Source organism: Micropterus dolomieu, linkage group LG06, assembly GCF_021292245.1.
Source record: "Micropterus dolomieu isolate WLL.071019.BEF.003 ecotype Adirondacks linkage group LG06, ASM2129224v1, whole genome shotgun sequence".
NCBI classification, from domain to species: domain Eukaryota; kingdom Metazoa; phylum Chordata; class Actinopteri; order Centrarchiformes; family Centrarchidae; genus Micropterus; species Micropterus dolomieu.
The window spans coordinates 7833659-7852911 of record NC_060155.1 but is presented as its reverse complement, the minus strand read 5'-3'; the positions used below and the strand labels follow the sequence as shown (position 1 = coordinate 7852911).

Genomic DNA, 19253 nt, shown 5'->3' with positions numbered 1-19253 from the left:
GCAGCCCTTAAGACCTCAGTAATAAAGATTTCCTTGAGTGAATATTTAGTCTGCCCTCTCTGAACGGCTCAGTGTGTTACTGCCTGAGGCGATAAGGTCTGTTCAGACTTCTGAGCAAAGTTGGCTGTACTTCCACTCTGGAAAGCGAAGTTACTTCCATTAGAAAGAACAAGCCATCAGAACACAAGGTCAGAGTCTGTCCCGTCTAGACACATTCAAATTTTACAGTTTGATACAGAGTTTCATGAGAAGCCCAAGGCCAACTATTAACACCTTCCCAACACTGAGTCAGTAGCTTAGTGTTTGCTTTACCTGCAGCAAGAATCTCCCTTTTTCTACATCTCCATATGGCACAAAAACAATAATTACATTGAGGAATGTGTTAGATTCATAAATCTTCATCATGTGACAAAATGCAGTAAGAGTGAGGATATTGTGAATCATTACTAGTGAGCATATTTGACCTACTCCTACAAGTGGAGCATGTCTTCGCTTAGTTTTTCTGGAGGGAAACTTTCAGGCTGTAAAAAAAAACGAAAAAAGGAACGACACCTCTCTGTTGATATACAACTCTGGGACACTGCATCAATCGCTCAGGTCAGAGTTTAAACACAAAATGGCCTGTGTGATGGATGGGACACACGTGTGCACACAATCTGTCATGAACATGTGGCCCAACAAGTAGAGATCTCACCGTTCTGGCTTTACATGTGTACTCAGAGTGAATGTTTTCAGAATACAGTAATCAGAAAATAAATGAAAGAAGGTAGAAGAAGAAAGGTACAGTTACTATGTGGAATATAATTAAAAATTGATACAGTCCAATTACCGTACAACGCATCCATCTAGTGTTGCTGGAGTGCTATAAACGTGAGAAATCGGATTTTGAACCACAAATAAAAACCTATGCCCTAGGACTTTCTTCATCTTTGCATTAAGTTTAAATCCAGCTTTAGTATGCCTATAGCACTTGGTTAAGGTTGGGGAAAGAGGGTGGTCTTGTTTAAATAGTGTATAACATACTTTTACCAAAATAGCTACAATCTCTCCCTAAGCTCAACCAAAGTGATAATGATTAGTGAAGTATATGGCAAAACTGTATATATAAACAATACTTTTAAGGACTTTTAAGGCTGCAACTGTCACAATTGAACCAATGTTAAAAATGTTAATTTAAAAAGGTTGATTGTAGCATTATTAGTCTGTTTACTTTTCATATATGTCTTTCAAAAGGTTCGCAGACAGCAAATACTGAAAGACGTCATCAGTCAAGCCCAATTTGCACCATTTTCACGGATTCTTGACCTGTGAGTCGCTCTGATTTATATGGCACCCAACAAACCTCACTACCTTTACAGCCTTGACCATAAAGGCTGCAGTGTACTCACAGTTGAAGTCAGAGGAGATGGTGTTTCCTGCCAGGAGGCTGTTGACGGTAATCTGATAGATGATGTGGAGCAGCAGGAAGGACATACTGGTGAAGCAGAGGGACTGCAGCAGATGCCCTGTGTGGCCTGGAGGAAGAGAACAGGTACAGTAAGCTCACCACCACCACCATTCAGTTCAAGGATTTCACCTTTATTTCAACCGTTCAAGCGCTGAAACCCAGAAAACGTCTCTCTCTGCTGGTTACGGTGAGAACTTTGTCTAACACATGAGATGAAATCATTTTTGAGTTGTACAACATTAAAAAGTGACTGAATCCTTACAGTATACTCTTAAGGCAAGGAGAAAATAAATATTCATGTGATCAGCTGTGAAGTCTGGAGATGTTTGGATGAGTTAGGTGACTGGGACAGCAACCAAGGGAGATTTTCTGTGGATCACCATGCATTACCTGGTTAAGACCTGGCAACAAATACCATAAAGCAACGCTTATTTCTGTTGAAAAGTCAAATAAACATTGTGGTGTATTATAAGACCTCTAATTCGTCATAGAAATAGCAAAAACCAGCCTTTATAACCGATTTGATTTTTTGATTTCCGGCTTTAGCGGCGATTCATAAAATTGCTTGTACAAGACAATTACAGCCAGCATCTGATAATGTGAATGTTCTTCAGTGTAGGTAAGGAATACAGCTGTCAGTGGGCAGTACTGATCCTGGGAGGGAAGGATGAGAGCAGTCTGAGGAGCTGCCACAGCTGTTCCACACATGGCTATTTTATAGTGCACCTACAGGTATTTGGGGTAATTTCAGGAGTTGTTATGGTGATAATGCTCTACTGTAGGATTCTTCGGACCCCCTCTTATTGCAAAAAATTAAGAAGAAATAACAGCTATGCCCTGAAAGATGAAGTTGTCTCACATAGTGTTTGGACCACTGGTTCTTCACAGGGCAACAGCTCCATCTCATTAAATTTACTGCATCCTTGCGGGGAACACACAACAGTTTTATTATAGCGTATGGCACAATATGCTGGCTAAGGTGAAACCCTACTGCTGAGCCTCAGGCCGTTGAGGGCTAACGTTATCAAATGTGTGCAACAACAGACCACGGCAGGCAAATTAAATGTTGAAGTGAAAACAATTTGTGCTAATTTCCCATTGCAATTCCCTGGGCTTTCACAAAGAGGGAAAAGAATGCTTGTAAATATGAGGTATGAGGACTGTTAGCGAGCTTCTGCGTCCCAACTGGTCCTAAGGCTCTGGACAACATAACTGCTTTGGCTCTGCCCGCCTTTTTCCTATTTGTAATAGAGCATTTTTGTTGTGTGACGGCCATCTGTCTTGGTTGCCTGACGCTCATCTTGAATTAGTATTTTGCTTTGCTTCATTATTCAGTCTCAAAGCGCCGTCCCCAGAGTACTTTTTAAACAGAAGGCATTGTTCAGTTTTAACAGTTGCTGCTTTTTCCCCCTAATCAATCAGAGAATAGTATCCATTTGACAACAATAATACCTGATTTAACAAGATGGTTTTGCTAAATCATAGTGTCAGAGAGGGCCAATTAAATGCAATCATTTGGTCTTTTGGAGAAGTCCCGGCAAGACAATACAAAGGAGAAATTTCTCTCAGGTCCTGAAAATGTATGATAAATATGGATAAAAAAAAGCTAAACTAGGGGATGCGTTAAAGCCAGACACTCTCTGTTAGAAGTCTACTAGCTAAAACATAAACCTGGTAAATAATCCATAACATCAAATATTTATACAAATTCATGCAACAGTACTTAAAGACTCCCCAAAGGGAAATTGTCATGTCGGTGCCCATTCAACAAGGCATATAGTATCCGCTGTAAAGGCTCTTAAAATGCGAGTGCAACAGTTTAGATTTTGTTCACCTCCACTGAGAATTGAATGCATTCAAGGGGATGTGCAGCCAAATACTGCAATTACGAGATTAGAGAGTAAATCACAAACAACAACAAGTTGCATAAGATATTGTTAGTCTCCATTTTGTATTGGAGTCTTGTGTACTGACTTATCCTTGGGCACACCACACTGCTGTGGCTTTTTAAAGCAAATTACAACTAATGAATTATTCATGTATAACATTTGGTTTAAATTATCTTTACCGAATTAACTGCTGCATGTCTTTTAAGATTCAACAGACAAAATGAAACAGACCATCAAAACAAAGCACTGAATTTAGCTCAATCCCTCCACTTATTCCCTCTAAAACAATTCAAAAATATAGCGTGTGTCTCTTTTCTTCACAATGGGTATTTGTACATTTGTGACATTTGTCAATGTGTTTTCTGGATTGTTTTCATACATTAATTACGTGGACCAATTTAAATGCCAAATACCACGGCCAGTAGGGAGGAGATAAATGTCAAATTGTAACTCTACAGATTATGATTATAATCACAAAATAATTAATTATTACAACAGCATAGCTGTGTATTACTTTAAAACAATCTGAAGTTAAATGTACAGAACAAATTAATTTTGGAAATACTATCACAACCATCCTCAACAACATCCAGCTGCTATTCACAATAATCCTCAATCCTCAATAATCTGGCAAATATATACCTTAAATAACCTGCAATGATTATAGTTTCCAATCAGTCCAAAATAATCCTGGTATTAAACCTGCTCATTGAAACTTCCCCATGCTGCAGCTCTTCAGCCTGCAGTTTCCCGATGACAGACAGTTGAGGCAGACAGATGGGATATGTTCTGGCAGGTGTTACACCTAGAAGAGCCTGTGGCAATTTACATGTGTAATGTTCACTTATTTTGTTTTTATGCTTCTGTACATGTACCCTCTACAATAAACACAACAGTATCTGGCTAAAGGTTACATAAACGTAAGCTGGTAAAAATGTTTCCCATAAACTCCTGTTCACAAACAGGGCTTCCTGGAAAAAAACTGGCTCTGCCTTCTCCCCCATCCTCTTGTTTCTTGTGGTTTCCCCTTCCCGTCTTTGTCTGTCTCTGTCTGTCTGTCTGTGTGTGTTGTGGGCATGTCATCCTGGCTCCCTCTCTCTGGCTCTCCACCTACAGCTCCACTCACCTGAGATTCATCAAATCAAGAATCAACCCACTCTGTTAAAATCTTCAGACACTCCCTGCCAGTTCGTCAGTTTACCTACTGTGATAACATGCGTTCCAATCCTCTAAGTTTTGTCTACCGCAGAAGTGATTCTTGTTGCCCTTTTTTGCTAACGCCTGTTTCCCTTTGCCTGTTTGCAGTGAGAGACCTCAGCCGAATTTGGAGACATTGCCTGCCAGCCTGGAGAGAGTCCTGTCATCGTTGCAACATTCCCAAGTCAGCCAGAGAACCCCACTCCGTCCAGCGCGCTCGCTTCCCCTCAAGTCCAGTTACCTGTGTTCTGAATAAAAGTGAATTACTGTTCATCTTCTTCCTGGTCCGCTCTTTGAATTGTTTAAACTAAAACCTAACAAAAAGATCTTCATTGCTTCACTGGAATTTTTTTGTTTTCTTATTTTTAATAAAAATTAATGGATGACCTTAAGACTTAGAGCATTTAAGAGGCTGTGAGTTGGGATATTGTTCTTCTATTTTCATTACCTTTAGATTTGCCCTCTCAAACACTCTGACATTTAAATGTTTTTATATGTCAGGGGAAAAAGTTATACTGGCAAAATGGAAACAAGGCCTAGTTCAAATATGTCTAAAAGCTGGGAATTGTTCTTAATTATCCGACAGCCTTTTAATAATTAGCATACGGAAGTTGCTTTTATTTCTGCAACCTGTACCACCTTTTGAGCCAGGAAACACCTCTTTGAGGAAACCCAAACTTGCTGATCTGGAGGCATCTGCTGGGTGCTGCAGCTCCTTAAATAATGCTTGCATCTGAATGATGATCGGCAGGAGTGTAATGATAAATGCAGTCATTTATGCAATCTTAACCCTAAATGCAAACTTTAGTGAATTACTATGTACCAAAAGCAATTACGACAATCCCGGCTGTGAACGGGCTCGTTTAAGCTGCTAACTTGAGAGACAAAGACTTGTGTCCCTTATTCAAAATGATCTTACATTATACTGCCTATATCAAACTGGTTATGTGGAAATAAGAGAAATAAACTACTAAACAAAAATGACAAACTGGGAGCAGATATGTACATAACATCACCAGTAGCTGTTCTAAAGAGTGCTAAAACATTTTTGTAACTTTATTGTTTGCTACAGCAGAATCCCTAAAGATACTGGGAGATATAAAGGTCTGGATACGAATCAGAGGGTCTGTAACTACTGTTACAAAAACAGAACTGTCTGTGAGGTGAGTATAACATACAAAAATGTCCAAATGTCAGAATGCAAGCTTAGGGAATAACAGGAAAAATGATTTGAACCTTTAGTTTTATACAGCCCTGGATAAACCAAGTTATGTAAAGCAGGTGCCTTCTTGAAGATTTTTCTTTACCTTTGTTCAAGTAATTTCTTAATTTTTTCCACATCATTCCTGTCGGGGGCCATTGTTTGTGTTGTATCATATGTCGTTTGTACTTCATACCATATTAACATTGTCATAAAATCTGATTCTGAGAGATAATAGAAACCACATAACTACCCACGCAGTAAAACCTCACAATTGCAACTGAAATTGCCTTCCAATGGGAGAATAAATTAGGTAAATATTGTCACTGTAATAAAATTACTTTGCAATAAAAGCACACACTGAATTAACCTTTATAAGCCTTATAACCCAGGAAAAAAAAACTTTATTTCTGATGCTAAAACATCTTTAAGAAATAAAACATTTAAGCAGCCTTAATTTCTCTTGAAGTTTGATTTGTCATTTCTTGTCGGTGTTGAAGTGTGTATCATATATTTGGGCAACATTACATAATCTCAAATAGGGGGAAAGGACTTTCTGCCTACAGGCTCTGCTCATGTTTTATACTAATAAAAAATATATTTATAAAAAAAACATGTAAATTTGAACTTAACTGCCATGTGGTGAACCATGTTAGAAGTCAACAGCCACCACAATGGAGCTTTACTAGAAGACGTCTCTCTTTAACTATTGATGAGAGAGTAAGTGGTGCACTACCTCTGCTCCCTCCTGTAACTCTCTTCCTCCTTTACTTCCTGATTGTTATTTCTGCTGCATACGAGCAGAGACAGCTTAGGACTGGATGTTGTTCCCTCCAACAACACAGGTTTATGTATTATTAAACACTGCATGTGGTCTTCTCTACAGAAGCCCATATTATGTTTAGTATCTTTGCGGTGAGGGTGAATGCTTAAAAGGCGCGGCTTAAGTTGCAGACAGCAATCCCACATTCATCATACGTCAGGAGAACAGTCACCTCAGTCGCTTCTCATAAACCTCAGCATCAAGAAGTCAACTGTGATTTATACTTCTTTGGAGGTTAAGTAGTTGTCGAAGGGTGATATGTAAGCTACTTCGCCAACTTTTGGGGTGGCTTGCATTCTTTTCTAAACCAAAATATCAAATTAACTAATAACACTTGTCAAATACATGCAGATCATGAAACCCATCTAAAGAATCACTGGAGCAACTTTCATGTCCCCCTTTCGATAACTGTGGTTAGCCAATATAAAAAACCGCCCTCATCCAAACTTTTCTATTTTTTTTCTCTGAAAGATATTTTACAGGCTCTTTTAGGTTTCTTTTTTCAACTGTAAAGCGTGTGTGTTCCGTTTTTTTTTTTCATTTTTATGGCAATTATCTGTGCAAATATACCAAACCTAAGCCTAAAATGTTTGACATTAGATCTGTCCTTGATGGAGCACGTCTTTCTATCTCAGATCTGGCTAGCCATGGATCATTTTTATTATAACAGATGGACTCATGCCCACACTAACCAATATTACTTTTCATGGACTGGACTATGTGCCAAATCCATCCTCATCTCAAGGAAATTCAAGTCCTCTGGAGAAGGGCTGGTTTATATTACAGAGAACAGTATTGCAGTTCAAACTGGAGGCTTTTGGGAAACATCCAGGGGATAGACACAGCCAAAGTCATCGAACATGTGAAGCTTCAAAGAGAGTTACACTTACCCTGCATTGTTGTGCTTGTGGGTTCTGCGAAGAGTGGAATAAGGAGGAGATAGATGAGGTAGACAAAGGACAGGGCATTGTACCTGAACAGGCAAGCTGCAGAAACAAAGACATAAATACAGATTTACCAGCAAACCTTTAGCTTACCTTTTGATCATAAAAAGCAACGATAAAACGATAGGCCTTAAATTCAATTGTGTCTTCATTGCTTTGTGGGGATTAACTAACATTTAATAGTAATAAAGTGCGGAAGCTGGCAGCGGTAACAAGCTTCCTGGTCAGGAGTCGTCACTGAGATCAACTAAACACACACTTGAGAGAAACATGTGCTGAAACTCATTAAAATGTTCCTGGTGTAGCAAAGCTGCACGTAGTAATAAAAAGCCAGAACATTCCCCAAACCAAACTTTACACTCACAAACCTCATTATCTGGCCTGCATCACAAAAAGAGCCTGAGCTTAATTTAGTCATTCAGGGAATTGACGTTTGTTTTGAAGTACAGTAATCACCCGATAGTCCTTGGGTGTTAAGAGAGACACTTAACTGAGTGAGCAGCCTGCAGTCAGCTCTCCCTCTCCATGCTGCACAAGTGCCTCACAAAGATATCATTTTGCAAGATTCCCATAGTATTTGTTTGTTGTTTTGTTTCTGTAAAGTAAAAAAACTTATATTTTCTTTCCTTTAGAACAGCAATGATTATTCAATTAATTAATAATTAATTAGCAACTATTTTGATAATTGATTTATTGTTTAAGCAAAACGATCTCTAGTTTTCATTTCTCTGTTTTATATCACTGTAAACTGAATATCTTTGGGTGTTAGACTGTGTGCTGTGACGGACATTTTCCACTTGTTTTTCAAACAATTAATTGAATAATGAAGAAAATCTTCAACAGATTAAACGACAATGAAATAATTGGTAGTTGCTTTAAATTCAGTCCATCCTGAGTTTAATGCACTGTTCAGTATTTAGGATGTGTCACTGCACATGACACTGAATTATATAACACTACACACTCACCCTTTCCCGAACCCTCCCCCCTCGCACACACACACACACACACACACACATAAACACACTACATCCAGGCACATGAAGGAAGTCCTTTGAGCTCATGATGAAAGTAAAACACTTAAGTGCAAACACGACTTCCAAAAACCATTCATTGATGTATTGATCCATAATGCAGCTCATTTCCCAGAGTCAGACTGACCATCTGCCCTGATCAGGGCTTTTACCAGTTAAACGGCTAACATCACCTGCTGACTGAACATCAATTAACGCATCCAAAATGAACCACACTGCTGTAGACACTTACCTATTTCACCACTGAGGCCTAAGCATGAAGCACATTTTGAGTTTTTTAACAACCTAGTTCTACTTTTTTTTTCCCACAACCATAAAATCTGCTCAAATACTATTTCACATAACATTTACAACTCACAGTTTGTGCAAAATTTGTGATTACTCCCTTTCCGCCTTACGTTTCTTTGAACATTTTTAGGTCAGGGGGTAGCGCAGTGGGGAGGGAAGTACACAGTAACCTTGTACAAAATGTGGACACACAGTCTGACCTCCCAAATTTCTCTTTGCGGTTATATATCAACAAGCACAAAGTTTACAACCCGGTCGGCTGCATGAGTTACCATCTCAGTCATAGAGATTGGCCCGTCTGGGCAGCTGCTACTGAAAAATTACAATTAACTGCTGAAAATGGTGCTTTTATTTATCTTTGCACACTCAATGGACCTATTCATTGACATTTGACTTGGCTCTTACTTCTCCCTTGCTGGAGCCCTGCAGTAAGTGAACCTCCTTGTTTTCCCTGTGCTCAGATACAGACCAATGAAAACTAACAAAAGTAAATAAATGTTATGGGGGCTGTCATCTTTGAGAAAGCCACCAACATCAGTAGATTATCTATGTGATTAAGTTTAAAGTATGCACAAATGCTTGATACGCCAGACATTCAAAGCACCAAAACAACAACATACAAAAGCACTTAATCATCATTGTTCATTATTTTTTGTAGCCTTTTCAAACTTTTCAAACGAGTGAAATGAGATACTTTTTCAGCCTAAGCCTCTTGGGTGATTGAGGAGGGAATGACTCACAATCTTTAATTTTTGGTCCACACAACATTTCTATTCCCGCCCACTGCATTTTATCTTCGTTGAATGTGGCATTAAATGAGCTCTAAACCTGCCTATTTTGCCCAGGTTGGCAGTCTGGAGCCTGCTGCTCCCATTATTCATCGGCACAGAGTTACAAATCTAAAGACAACCTGTAGTATCTTTAGTTAGAGATACAGATAATCTATCTGTATCTGCATGGCTCGGCTCCAGCTACTAGCCTGCAGACATTTGACCGCAGTCTTCCTGACCATTTGCCTCTGCTGTATGACTCACCATCTGAAGATTTTTACACAGAGAATGAAAATAAACTGCCGTTGTTTTCAGACATCAGATTACTGCAGGAATCCCCATTTACGTCTGAATCAGGCTTTTGTCTTTCCAAGTAAAAGCTGCTATTACAGAGCCACACAAAGCCTAAACACAAGAGAAGCAAACCAGCCTCAAATGTGAAATCAAGGCCAACTGACTTCAGAGTTTGAGCCCAAAAACATAAATGTCATGATAAAAGATACGGAGGTGCGGTGCCTGCAAGACAGAGCACTGGGAGATTACAGAGGAATTTAAACCCCTCTAAGAAAATATTAAAGAGCGTACTACATCAAATCTATACCACCACTGTGCAAAGGTTTACAATTTTCAACAGAGCATGAAACTTTAAGTATATTAAGTGGTTGGTAGATGCCATACGCATAAGTACATGACATACCACAACTTCTTAGAGTAGCTAATTTCATTCAGGGCTGCAACTAATGACTATTTTCATAGTATATCAATTATTTTATTGACTGATCATTTGGTCTGTAAAATATTCAACTAAGTGTGACTAGTCCAACCTCCCTGAGGTCAAGTTCATGTCTTCGTTTGCCTTATTTCCTTCGATTAACAGTCCAAACCCAAACATGGTCTGTTTACTATCATAGAAAAGTTTTTAAAAAACTTAAAATAGTCAATTTTTTATAAACTGTAATCTTTGATTTTGTGCAATTTTTGTTTTAAAAGTTACATAAAAGATTAATTAATTATCCATCATTGTTGCTAATTAATTTTCTGTCACTTGACTTCATACAATTTTAGCCAACATAACCACTGACTAGCCATCTACTAGCTAACTAATCCAAACCTATGCAACTGTACAGTGGTCCAGTAGATATATAAAAGTACGCTACAGTAGCCACAACTGAAAGTTACAGTATGGTAAATAGCCTACTATTTACAAGTTACAGTAGTACAGCAGCATAACAGTAGTACAAGTAGAGAATAACAATGAAGTCAACTGAAATTTGCTGACATTCATTTACTTAACCTTAGCTAACAGTGGCTAGGATAAGCATGTTATGGCAATTAAAGTGTACTGAATTGAGCAAGTGGGTGTTTTATTGTTTATAAATGTCAGTAGCTTTGATACATTAGCCTGCTAGCTTGCTGCTAGCAAATAGCCAAAAACTAATATGGCATGGTTTGTTTGGCTCTAAGCTACAGGTGTTAATTTTAGTGTTTTATACGTGGGTTACACCACATAATCAGGTTATTTCAATGTGAAAATACATCTTTTTTATTAGACATTTACTTACAAAAGTGTATTCTCTTGCTCTCCTTTTCATAATTCTTCTTTTACTCTTCAACTACCAATTTTTTTTATTTTTTTTTTACCTCTGACATTTTTGTTTTTTTTTCTCTGATCTTGATTGGTTTACAGACTGAACAATCACAGTGAAGCACTTATTGACATTTTTCTGATTCTTGTATGTTTAAGAATGATTATGGCTAAAAAGAATTTGCTGCATTTGAGTTTTCATTGTATTGTGTGCTCAACTCAGTTCAACATTATGAGTTGTAAGCACAGACAGTAGGTTGTATGGTAGGGGCACATTTGACAGTTTCTTTCTAATAATTGTTATGTTAAACAATGGTAAAACATTTCAAAATGTCAGTAAGTTTGCTTTTCTTCACATGACCTTTGATTTTAACTAATCCAACAACACACAGACTTAATTTCTACTACATTTTCTGTTCTGATTCTGCTTGATTTAATGTGGTTTTGATTAAATGGTTTTGCTCCCATGTGCTTTGATATTGGATAGGCTGTTTGTTATCACAAGAGACAAGTAAAATTTCAGGGGGTTTAAAGCATTATTTTTCCAGAACCACCTCTCTCTTCTGGACCATCATGATGGTGCCAAAGTGTCTACTTCAAGATTTGTGATGCAGCGCCACAGCACATAGAACAATGTTTGTACAAATGTATTTTGTCTTATTAAGTTCAAATTTAAACCTAACGCAGCATGAACAGAGTGATGCTCCGAGCAGCTAAGCATCTGCATGTGCACCTCTGTTTGCTTCAGTGCTTTACTCTGCTGCAACCTGCCAAACTCAACACAGCTGTCCTGTTGTACATTCACACCACAGGTTTAATACCAAATCAGACATTTGGTGCAAGTGCATGCTCATAATTATGTTCACACTCCAAACTCTGCCAGTCAACACATAAACAGCGGCCTATTTGATCAGCAAAACTGTAGCTGTGTGTGTGTGTGTGTGTGTGTGTGTGTGTTAAAGAGACTGTGTACACATGGGCCCAGCAGTTCTGTACTTTTCAATAGAGGTGCTGTCAGATGGCCAACAGGAAACACAGGCTATGTAACGTCAGCAGACAAGTCTGTCACTAGGATGTGAGAAAAGCAACATATATTACACTACTGATCATATACAGTAGGGGTAACAATGTAGGTGTTTGGAGTCGGATAACATCTACGGTGCTGCTGTGTGATTCCTCCCCACCCACTGGGTGGCCAAATAGTAATGTTTTTTTGCCCCAGAAACACATGACATGAGAACCGAAAATATGGACCAAAACAAGAGGGAAGAGAAATGAAACCTATTTACCTTCCAGCCATGAGTTACATATAATAAAGAAATATATGTATATAATAAATAATAAATACATTTATAAATAATCTGTTTTACATTGTCTGTGAGCTGATGGGTTTATGGCTTATGGCTATTGATTTACACCTATTCAGTTTTAATTAAAATGTTACTGTCAAACAGAAATACGTTTGAAGGAAATAAGCCGCTGAGCAGGTAGTGCTGATGATAGAAATACCTTCTCTCATACCTAACGCTGCCTGTTCCCGTATACCTTCCCTGCTTTCCACTTTACATTTCCTTCATCCTGTCAGTTACTGTGTGCAAGCTGCAGTGAATGACAAGTGCTCATTTGCACTTTGAAAAAACATAAAATATTAAAAGGTATGTTTACGATAAAAGGGAAGGCAATTCTTCTCTCCCTCACAACCGCATTATTAATTCATACTGTTAAAACGACTTTCCACGAATTAATGGAGACAATGCATGGCCTCACAATTGCTTTTGGAAATAAAGGGGGCGTCTGGCTGTCAAGTGATGCATTATGGTGGTACTGAGTGGGTCTTATCTATAGAAAGCATGCTGTTAGCCTTAAAAGTACCTCAGCCCCATAAGTCTTACACATATACCACAGTAGAACCCGAGTGGCAATTATACGCTAATCATTTTTGACTTGTGGCTTACCACAGTATTAAAACAAACTCCATTTAATAGTGTCTGCAAGGTGCAATCATACCCCGAGCTTCATCTCCACAAACTCTAAATCAGCGTTTAAGTGTGTGTCTCCTTCTTCAGTGGAACTTGTAATATCTGAGCTCTGAAGGTAAGACTCTCTGCGTCTGTTTAAAGTTGCTTAGAGTCTCTCCTACGTCCAAATAAGCTGCCAAGTTTGACTATGAGTCATCTTCTGAATCTGCATTGCTAAAGAGTGAATCAAACAAAACATTGACTGACACAAGAACACTAACTTCATCTGTGTAGAATGCTTTTCTTAACAAAGTTACGAATGCTGTAAACAAACCAAAAAACTCCACCACTGACTAAAACTCAGAGGAATGTGAAACAACACAAGACATGTAGCTGCAACACTCTTAAGGCAATATAAATGGTAATTAACAGTATAAACACTACAAGTGTGCGCTGAATGTCCAGTCAGCAGCTAAACAATCAATAACAACACTGATGATTAATTTATAGGCAACAAGAAAAACTCCACAAAACCACAGCAACTAATTAACGCTATAATAAGACACATAATACAGTTTAACTCCAATTTGACTTGCTGATTGAGCCACATAGATAACCTGTTTTTATTCAGAGCAGAGTCAATGACATTAAACTGGTGTGTGATTTGATTATTTTAAGCATTTCATACTTTAATAAATAGAAAAGGATGCATTTAATATTTGTCTGGTTTTTAATATAAGACATTTTTTACACATACAAACTGGGACATAAACAATGTGCAGAGTGTGTGCTTTTGACGCATACTCTGCAGTGACTGGATGCTCTGTTGTTAGCTGTGTATCCTTTCCTAAATCCAATAAAAGATGACAGCTAGCCAGGTACACCACTGTCCTGGTTTGTAATTTACACACCATCTGTGTCTTTTGTTTTCGTCTGGTTCCCAGTTTTGAGAGCACAAACCTCAGTAATGACAGGAACGAACTGTGACCTCCAGCATCAGGTCAATCTCAAATAAAAAATATTAAGTTTTCACACAATCATGCATTTGATTTCTGTTCTTAAGACTCTGCATACTCAGATATTCAGGTTTGTACTAGTGTACCTGAGATTTTGAATCAATGTCACAGATTGTCATGAGTGTAAGAATGAAAAACTAATTTTGCTAAATAAAAACAATGACAGTCACACAGTTAAATATAACCTATGACCTTGCTTTAAGGTTACAATGAGTTGATTTATAGGACAGTATCAGATGGGGCTGGGCGATATGGCCAAAAAGGTTATCATGATAAAAACATTTCATATCATTAGATATCGATAATTATCACAATAAATATCAAAACATTATTTCTTTCAAGTTTAAAGGCTGATTTTTGCTCCTGAATGAAAATTGAAGAAAAGAGATGGTTAGCTGTGTGGTTAAACCTTTATTTACGGTCAGAACGTGATAAACACTTGATGCCAAACAGTGAATCACTTCACAAATGAGGTAGAGCATTCAAAACAATTATGATAAAATCTTTTTTCAACAAATAGTTAATAGTTTTTCAGTCCCTTTTCCTCAACAAAATAAATATATTAATAGAAAAATGAAGTGCTAATTTGTTCATGATTCGAATTAATTCAATAAAACATTTATTGACGATATATTGAACATATTGTTATATTGTTATTGAGGAAAATTATATTGCGATAATTATCATTATTGTTTTATTGCCCAGCCCTACTATCAGATAAACTATTATATAAACTCTTGATCAATCACCAACCCCACCTGGGGTTGACATGAATAGCAGTATAGGCCAATCAAGATGCTTAAAAAGTGGGGATTAAAGAAAAAACTTACCAGCTGCAAGACACAGTGGCAGCAGTAACCTGAAGACCAGCCCGCACACCACCTCAGAGGCCATGGCTCCGGGCAGCCCGTGTTGAGTCCAGATAAAAGTAGCAGAGGATTGTCTCTACGGTTTCTCTTGCATCCCACACTCCTGCGCTCTGTCAAAGCAGCTGACATCAAACTGGTGCGCTCCTGCAAACGGCCACATCAGCTCTCCCTGATGACACCCGGACTCCCGTGATTATTCCACAGTGAAAGATTGCGCACATGCATACCAAGGTTCGCCACAACAGGCATGTCACCGGTAACTAATGTCACCCTGACAGTTTAGTTACTCAGATGAAATAAAAGTCATGTTGACGGTGCGCAAACAGCTGCGCTGGCACGGCGCGTAAAATGCCGGAGAAAGGAGCCAACAAGACCTTAAGTACAATTAACCTCCTTTTTAACTACAAAACCACAATAGCGAAACGTTCAAAATATAAGAAGGTCTAATTTTGCTTCATTACTGTGAAGCGTGACAGGTAGACACAGAGTAACGCCGAGTAACCGGAGCGTTTACCCTTCCCGTTATGTCCCCTTGCTGAAATTTAACTTTCTGACTTCTGGTGTGGATTGTATTCGCCAACAGGAGGCTACCGGACCAGCTTGTGATTGACACCTGATTCAGCCAATCAAAAGTCTTCCGTCTTGTAACCGGTCCAGCCCCCTGTGATAATTGGAAGCAAGAGGTGGGACGCTGAGATAGATGCAAATACCACAATTAGCCTATTAAAAGATAACGTGTCCCAAACAGCATTAGTTTCATAAACGCTAAACAATATTCTCAAAGTTTAGTATTTGGTCTGCATATTAAAGTCTTTAAACATTAAATAAGCACGATGGCTTTCAGAAAGATTTTATAAATGTCATGAGACTTTTACTGACCGTTGCATCTCTTCAGGTCTGCTGTCCAGCTGTTTATCAGAGAGAAACAGCGACGCCTACTGGTCGGAGAGCAGCCTGCAAAAGCAGTACATCCACTTCAATGTAATCCTCCTTACCACAAAACAGGCCTGTCAGATTTCTCCTTGCAGGCAGGAACATTTATTTTACAAAAATGCTTTCATGTCTTGAAATAATTAAGAGCATTGTAGCGAAAACATCTCTGATTACATTTAATCTGGTTGTATGTTGAGTAAACAGAAATGATTTTGTGACTTAAACCTCAAGTTGATTTGCGTCTTTGTGCTAGTTGTCAGTGGGATGACATGCAGAGGTTATATTCCTGTGACAGCTGCTGAAGTGTCTTTGAGAAAAAAAGAAACTGAATCCCTTCCAGCTGCATGCCACCCAAGTCTGACCTCTGAACTCACTTTTGAAGACAACAAGCAAGTAGACCTTCAGTGGGGTAAGTAAAGCTTCAATAAACAGAACAATTTAGAAATATGACTTTAACACATTGACCATAACAATTTATAGAGGCACTGGTTTTTATAGCCTATTTTAAAACGATCTAGCTCATTATTGTCCATTAATTTAACTGTTGAACATATCAGCCTCAAATCTCCAATAGGCATTCAACTGTTTTGAGATCTTGTGCCTGTGAAAACCATATCATATGATGAACAGGATTTTAATGCTCAGACTATTCAGTGACCCCATGTCATGTGCCCCTTTACTTGAGAGATTGGCACAAAATTAGATTCATTCATGGTTCCCTGGGGATGAATCATTATGATCTCTTGAGTTTTCTCTTGTGCCAGCATGAGGTTCATATAAATGTGTGTTTTAAAGTGAAATACCTAACATGCTAAACTAAGATGGTGAACGGTGTGATGAAAACTATTGTGAGCTGGTCAATTCTAGTGACGAGGAAGGATTCAGGAAACTCAGGGTGTCTTAAGCAGAGGTGTTTATTGAAGCTCGGTCAAGGAGAATGGCAACAGCAGTGCAGAGTGAGGACACAGTGTAGGGCCAGAACCAAATTTGAAGGTTTCTTCCTGACATGGAATATTTATCGTTATTTCACCTAACGATATTCACCACGTGTCCAAGTACATGTGTGGAGATTGTATTGGATGTTGGTTCAAAGCAAGACACTATACCTAAGTTAGCCTAAGTCACGCCTAAATCACACTTTCAATGGGGAGTCAATCAGTCTGTCTGAAACAAAATAAAGCTAATCTTAACCTTGGGTTGCCTATGAAGAGGACCACAGAGTTTAACCTTAAAGAGGCGGCTGTTCCAGCCTAGTCTGCCCAACAGACACGAGGGGAGACAGAGTTTAATTTATGTTGCTATGGAGAGTCACAGGCTGTGAAGTTTGGCTTACTTTAGCTCTGCAAATGACCCTAACGTGTCCTGGGGAAACTGTGTGTGTTTATTACCATTAAAGAAGGATAATTCCTTCACAAACATGGTAAACATTATACCTACTAGACATCAGCATGTTAGCACCGCCATTGTGTGCATGTTAGCAAGCTGAGGTTAGCATTTAGCTCAAAGCACCACTGTGCCTAAGATCATGCTCACAGCATGTCTGAAGTCGTTTCTTATTTGTACTGTGCATGACACAGGGCATGATATGATGGAAATACCTGTATTCATCATGTTTTCCCACAATTTATTTTTTGGTTTGAGTCATTAATGAGTCATTGAAATTTAAACATTTGAAAAAAGGTCCCTGGTAAAATGTCATTAAGACAGATGTCTGTAGAAGCTCCAATGTTTACTGAGAACTTGTGTTGACTCACATAACATTTATTTGAGCTTAATTTTAAAATACTAAAGAAGTATGTGCGAATATACACAGACATTTCTAAGAGACTCTAAATATAACTGTCGTTTTCATTAAAGCTCTTTATTAACATATTATCACAGATAAGTTATTATTTTATTTATTAAATTATTAGTGTCTATTAAAACATAAATTCATCTTCCCACTTGCAAAATGATCTGATATAAGACAAGAAGTGTATGTTTAGATAGTCCTGATTGCTGTGAAGGGTACCAAAAGACAATTTAAAAAGGCAACCACTACATTTAAACTAAATATAACGGAATACCCTTATTTCCCAAATATCAAAAAAACTCCACTAAAGGTTATTTATCATCACTGCTAAAACAAACTGCATTTCAGTAAAAAAGGAGCGCTGACCTCATGTTTACTTTTTGTATATAAGATGAAGCTGTGCTGCCAAGTTTTAACTGGAGCACCAACATAGGCTACTATTAAAACCAATCAATCATACCTGCTTTGATATATTTAATGACTATATAGACAAGAAAACGATCCATGCTATTATTTCCTCTGAAGAGCATTAGGCAGGAGGAAAGCAAGGAGGTAAGTCTTCAGGACCGAGCCAAATGACCCTCCTCAGCCGCCACGTGGAAAACAGGGGGCTCTTAAAGCAGCAAAGGTCCCACTTGTGATTGTCCTAATCACCAACATGGATTCAGTTTATGAAAATAAGAAAAATAAACAGCGAAATATTGCTGAGGGGAAAGCTGACTTTGGGAGACCATCAACATGTCAGCTGCCAACCTCTGCCCTGAAGCATCACTTTTCCCTGGAAATCCAGACTGGCTGGATGCTCTGCTGCAGCGGTCACGTGGGAGCAGTCAGAGAGTCCCCCATGAGATCCTGAACTGAACCAGCCATAATCAATAACCAACCTCAAAACATGTCAGCACTTGATTTGTTTCTGCTATTTGAAGTGCGGACCTGCTGATCTAATCCCTCAGATGAATGTGAATCTTAAGTAGCTTTTCTTTTTGATCCATTATTCATCCGATTCTTGAGAGGGAGTTATTGATAAGTTCTTGAGCCAAATGGACACGACAGTTTTACACAGTGAAGGTTCTGGTCAGTTGTTCCCGACTGACCTGCCTATCTGAATTATTGTAGCAGCAACAGGAATTATTTGCGTTGCTTTATACTTGATCCTTGTTCTTCTGAGACCTCCATGTCACTTCCAATAGCTTAATGGCAGTGAGGCTCAAACTAGCTGTGAAGAATGATTTAAGCAAGCAGTGCTTTTTTAGTTTAATTCATACTGAAACAAGAGTTGTCACAGTCACAATAGCTGCTCTGTGAAGCCGTACTTAAGCACAGCACTGCTTGATCTAAAAGATAATGTCAGAACGCTAATATGTTCATAATTATCAATATTATCAATAATATCTGATGCTAGGCAAATATAATGTTTACTATGTTTAACATCTTATTTTACCATGTTTGCATGCTAAAAAAGTACAACCAAATTAAAATTCTGACCCAATGACGCTACTAAAGGAAA

General features: G+C 38.4%; 1 protein-coding gene and 1 long non-coding RNA gene across 3 annotated transcripts in view; one reads left to right on the top strand and one right to left on the bottom strand.

Moving 5' to 3' along the window:
• Nucleotides 1-15535, bottom strand: part of LOC123972657 (piezo-type mechanosensitive ion channel component 2) — an 86075-nt gene extending 70540 nt beyond the window's left edge. For both annotated transcript variants that reach the window (XM_046052224.1, XM_046052225.1), the window contains exons 1-3: nucleotides 14983-15535; nucleotides 7448-7543; nucleotides 1389-1514 (exon numbers count right to left, since the gene is read on the bottom strand). In XM_046052224.1, the coding sequence (XP_045908180.1) occupies nucleotides 1389-1514; nucleotides 7448-7543; nucleotides 14983-15046 (286 nt within the window). In that variant the 5' untranslated portion in view covers nucleotides 15047-15535. The remainder of the gene's footprint in view (nucleotides 1-1388; nucleotides 1515-7447; nucleotides 7544-14982) is intronic.
• LOC123972661 lies at nucleotides 15030-15990 on the top strand. Its single transcript, XR_006825448.1, has 3 exons — nucleotides 15030-15252; nucleotides 15605-15704; nucleotides 15917-15990. It is a non-coding gene; the product is annotated as an uncharacterized LOC123972661 (long non-coding RNA).
• Nucleotides 15991-19253: the final 3263 nt, after the last annotated feature.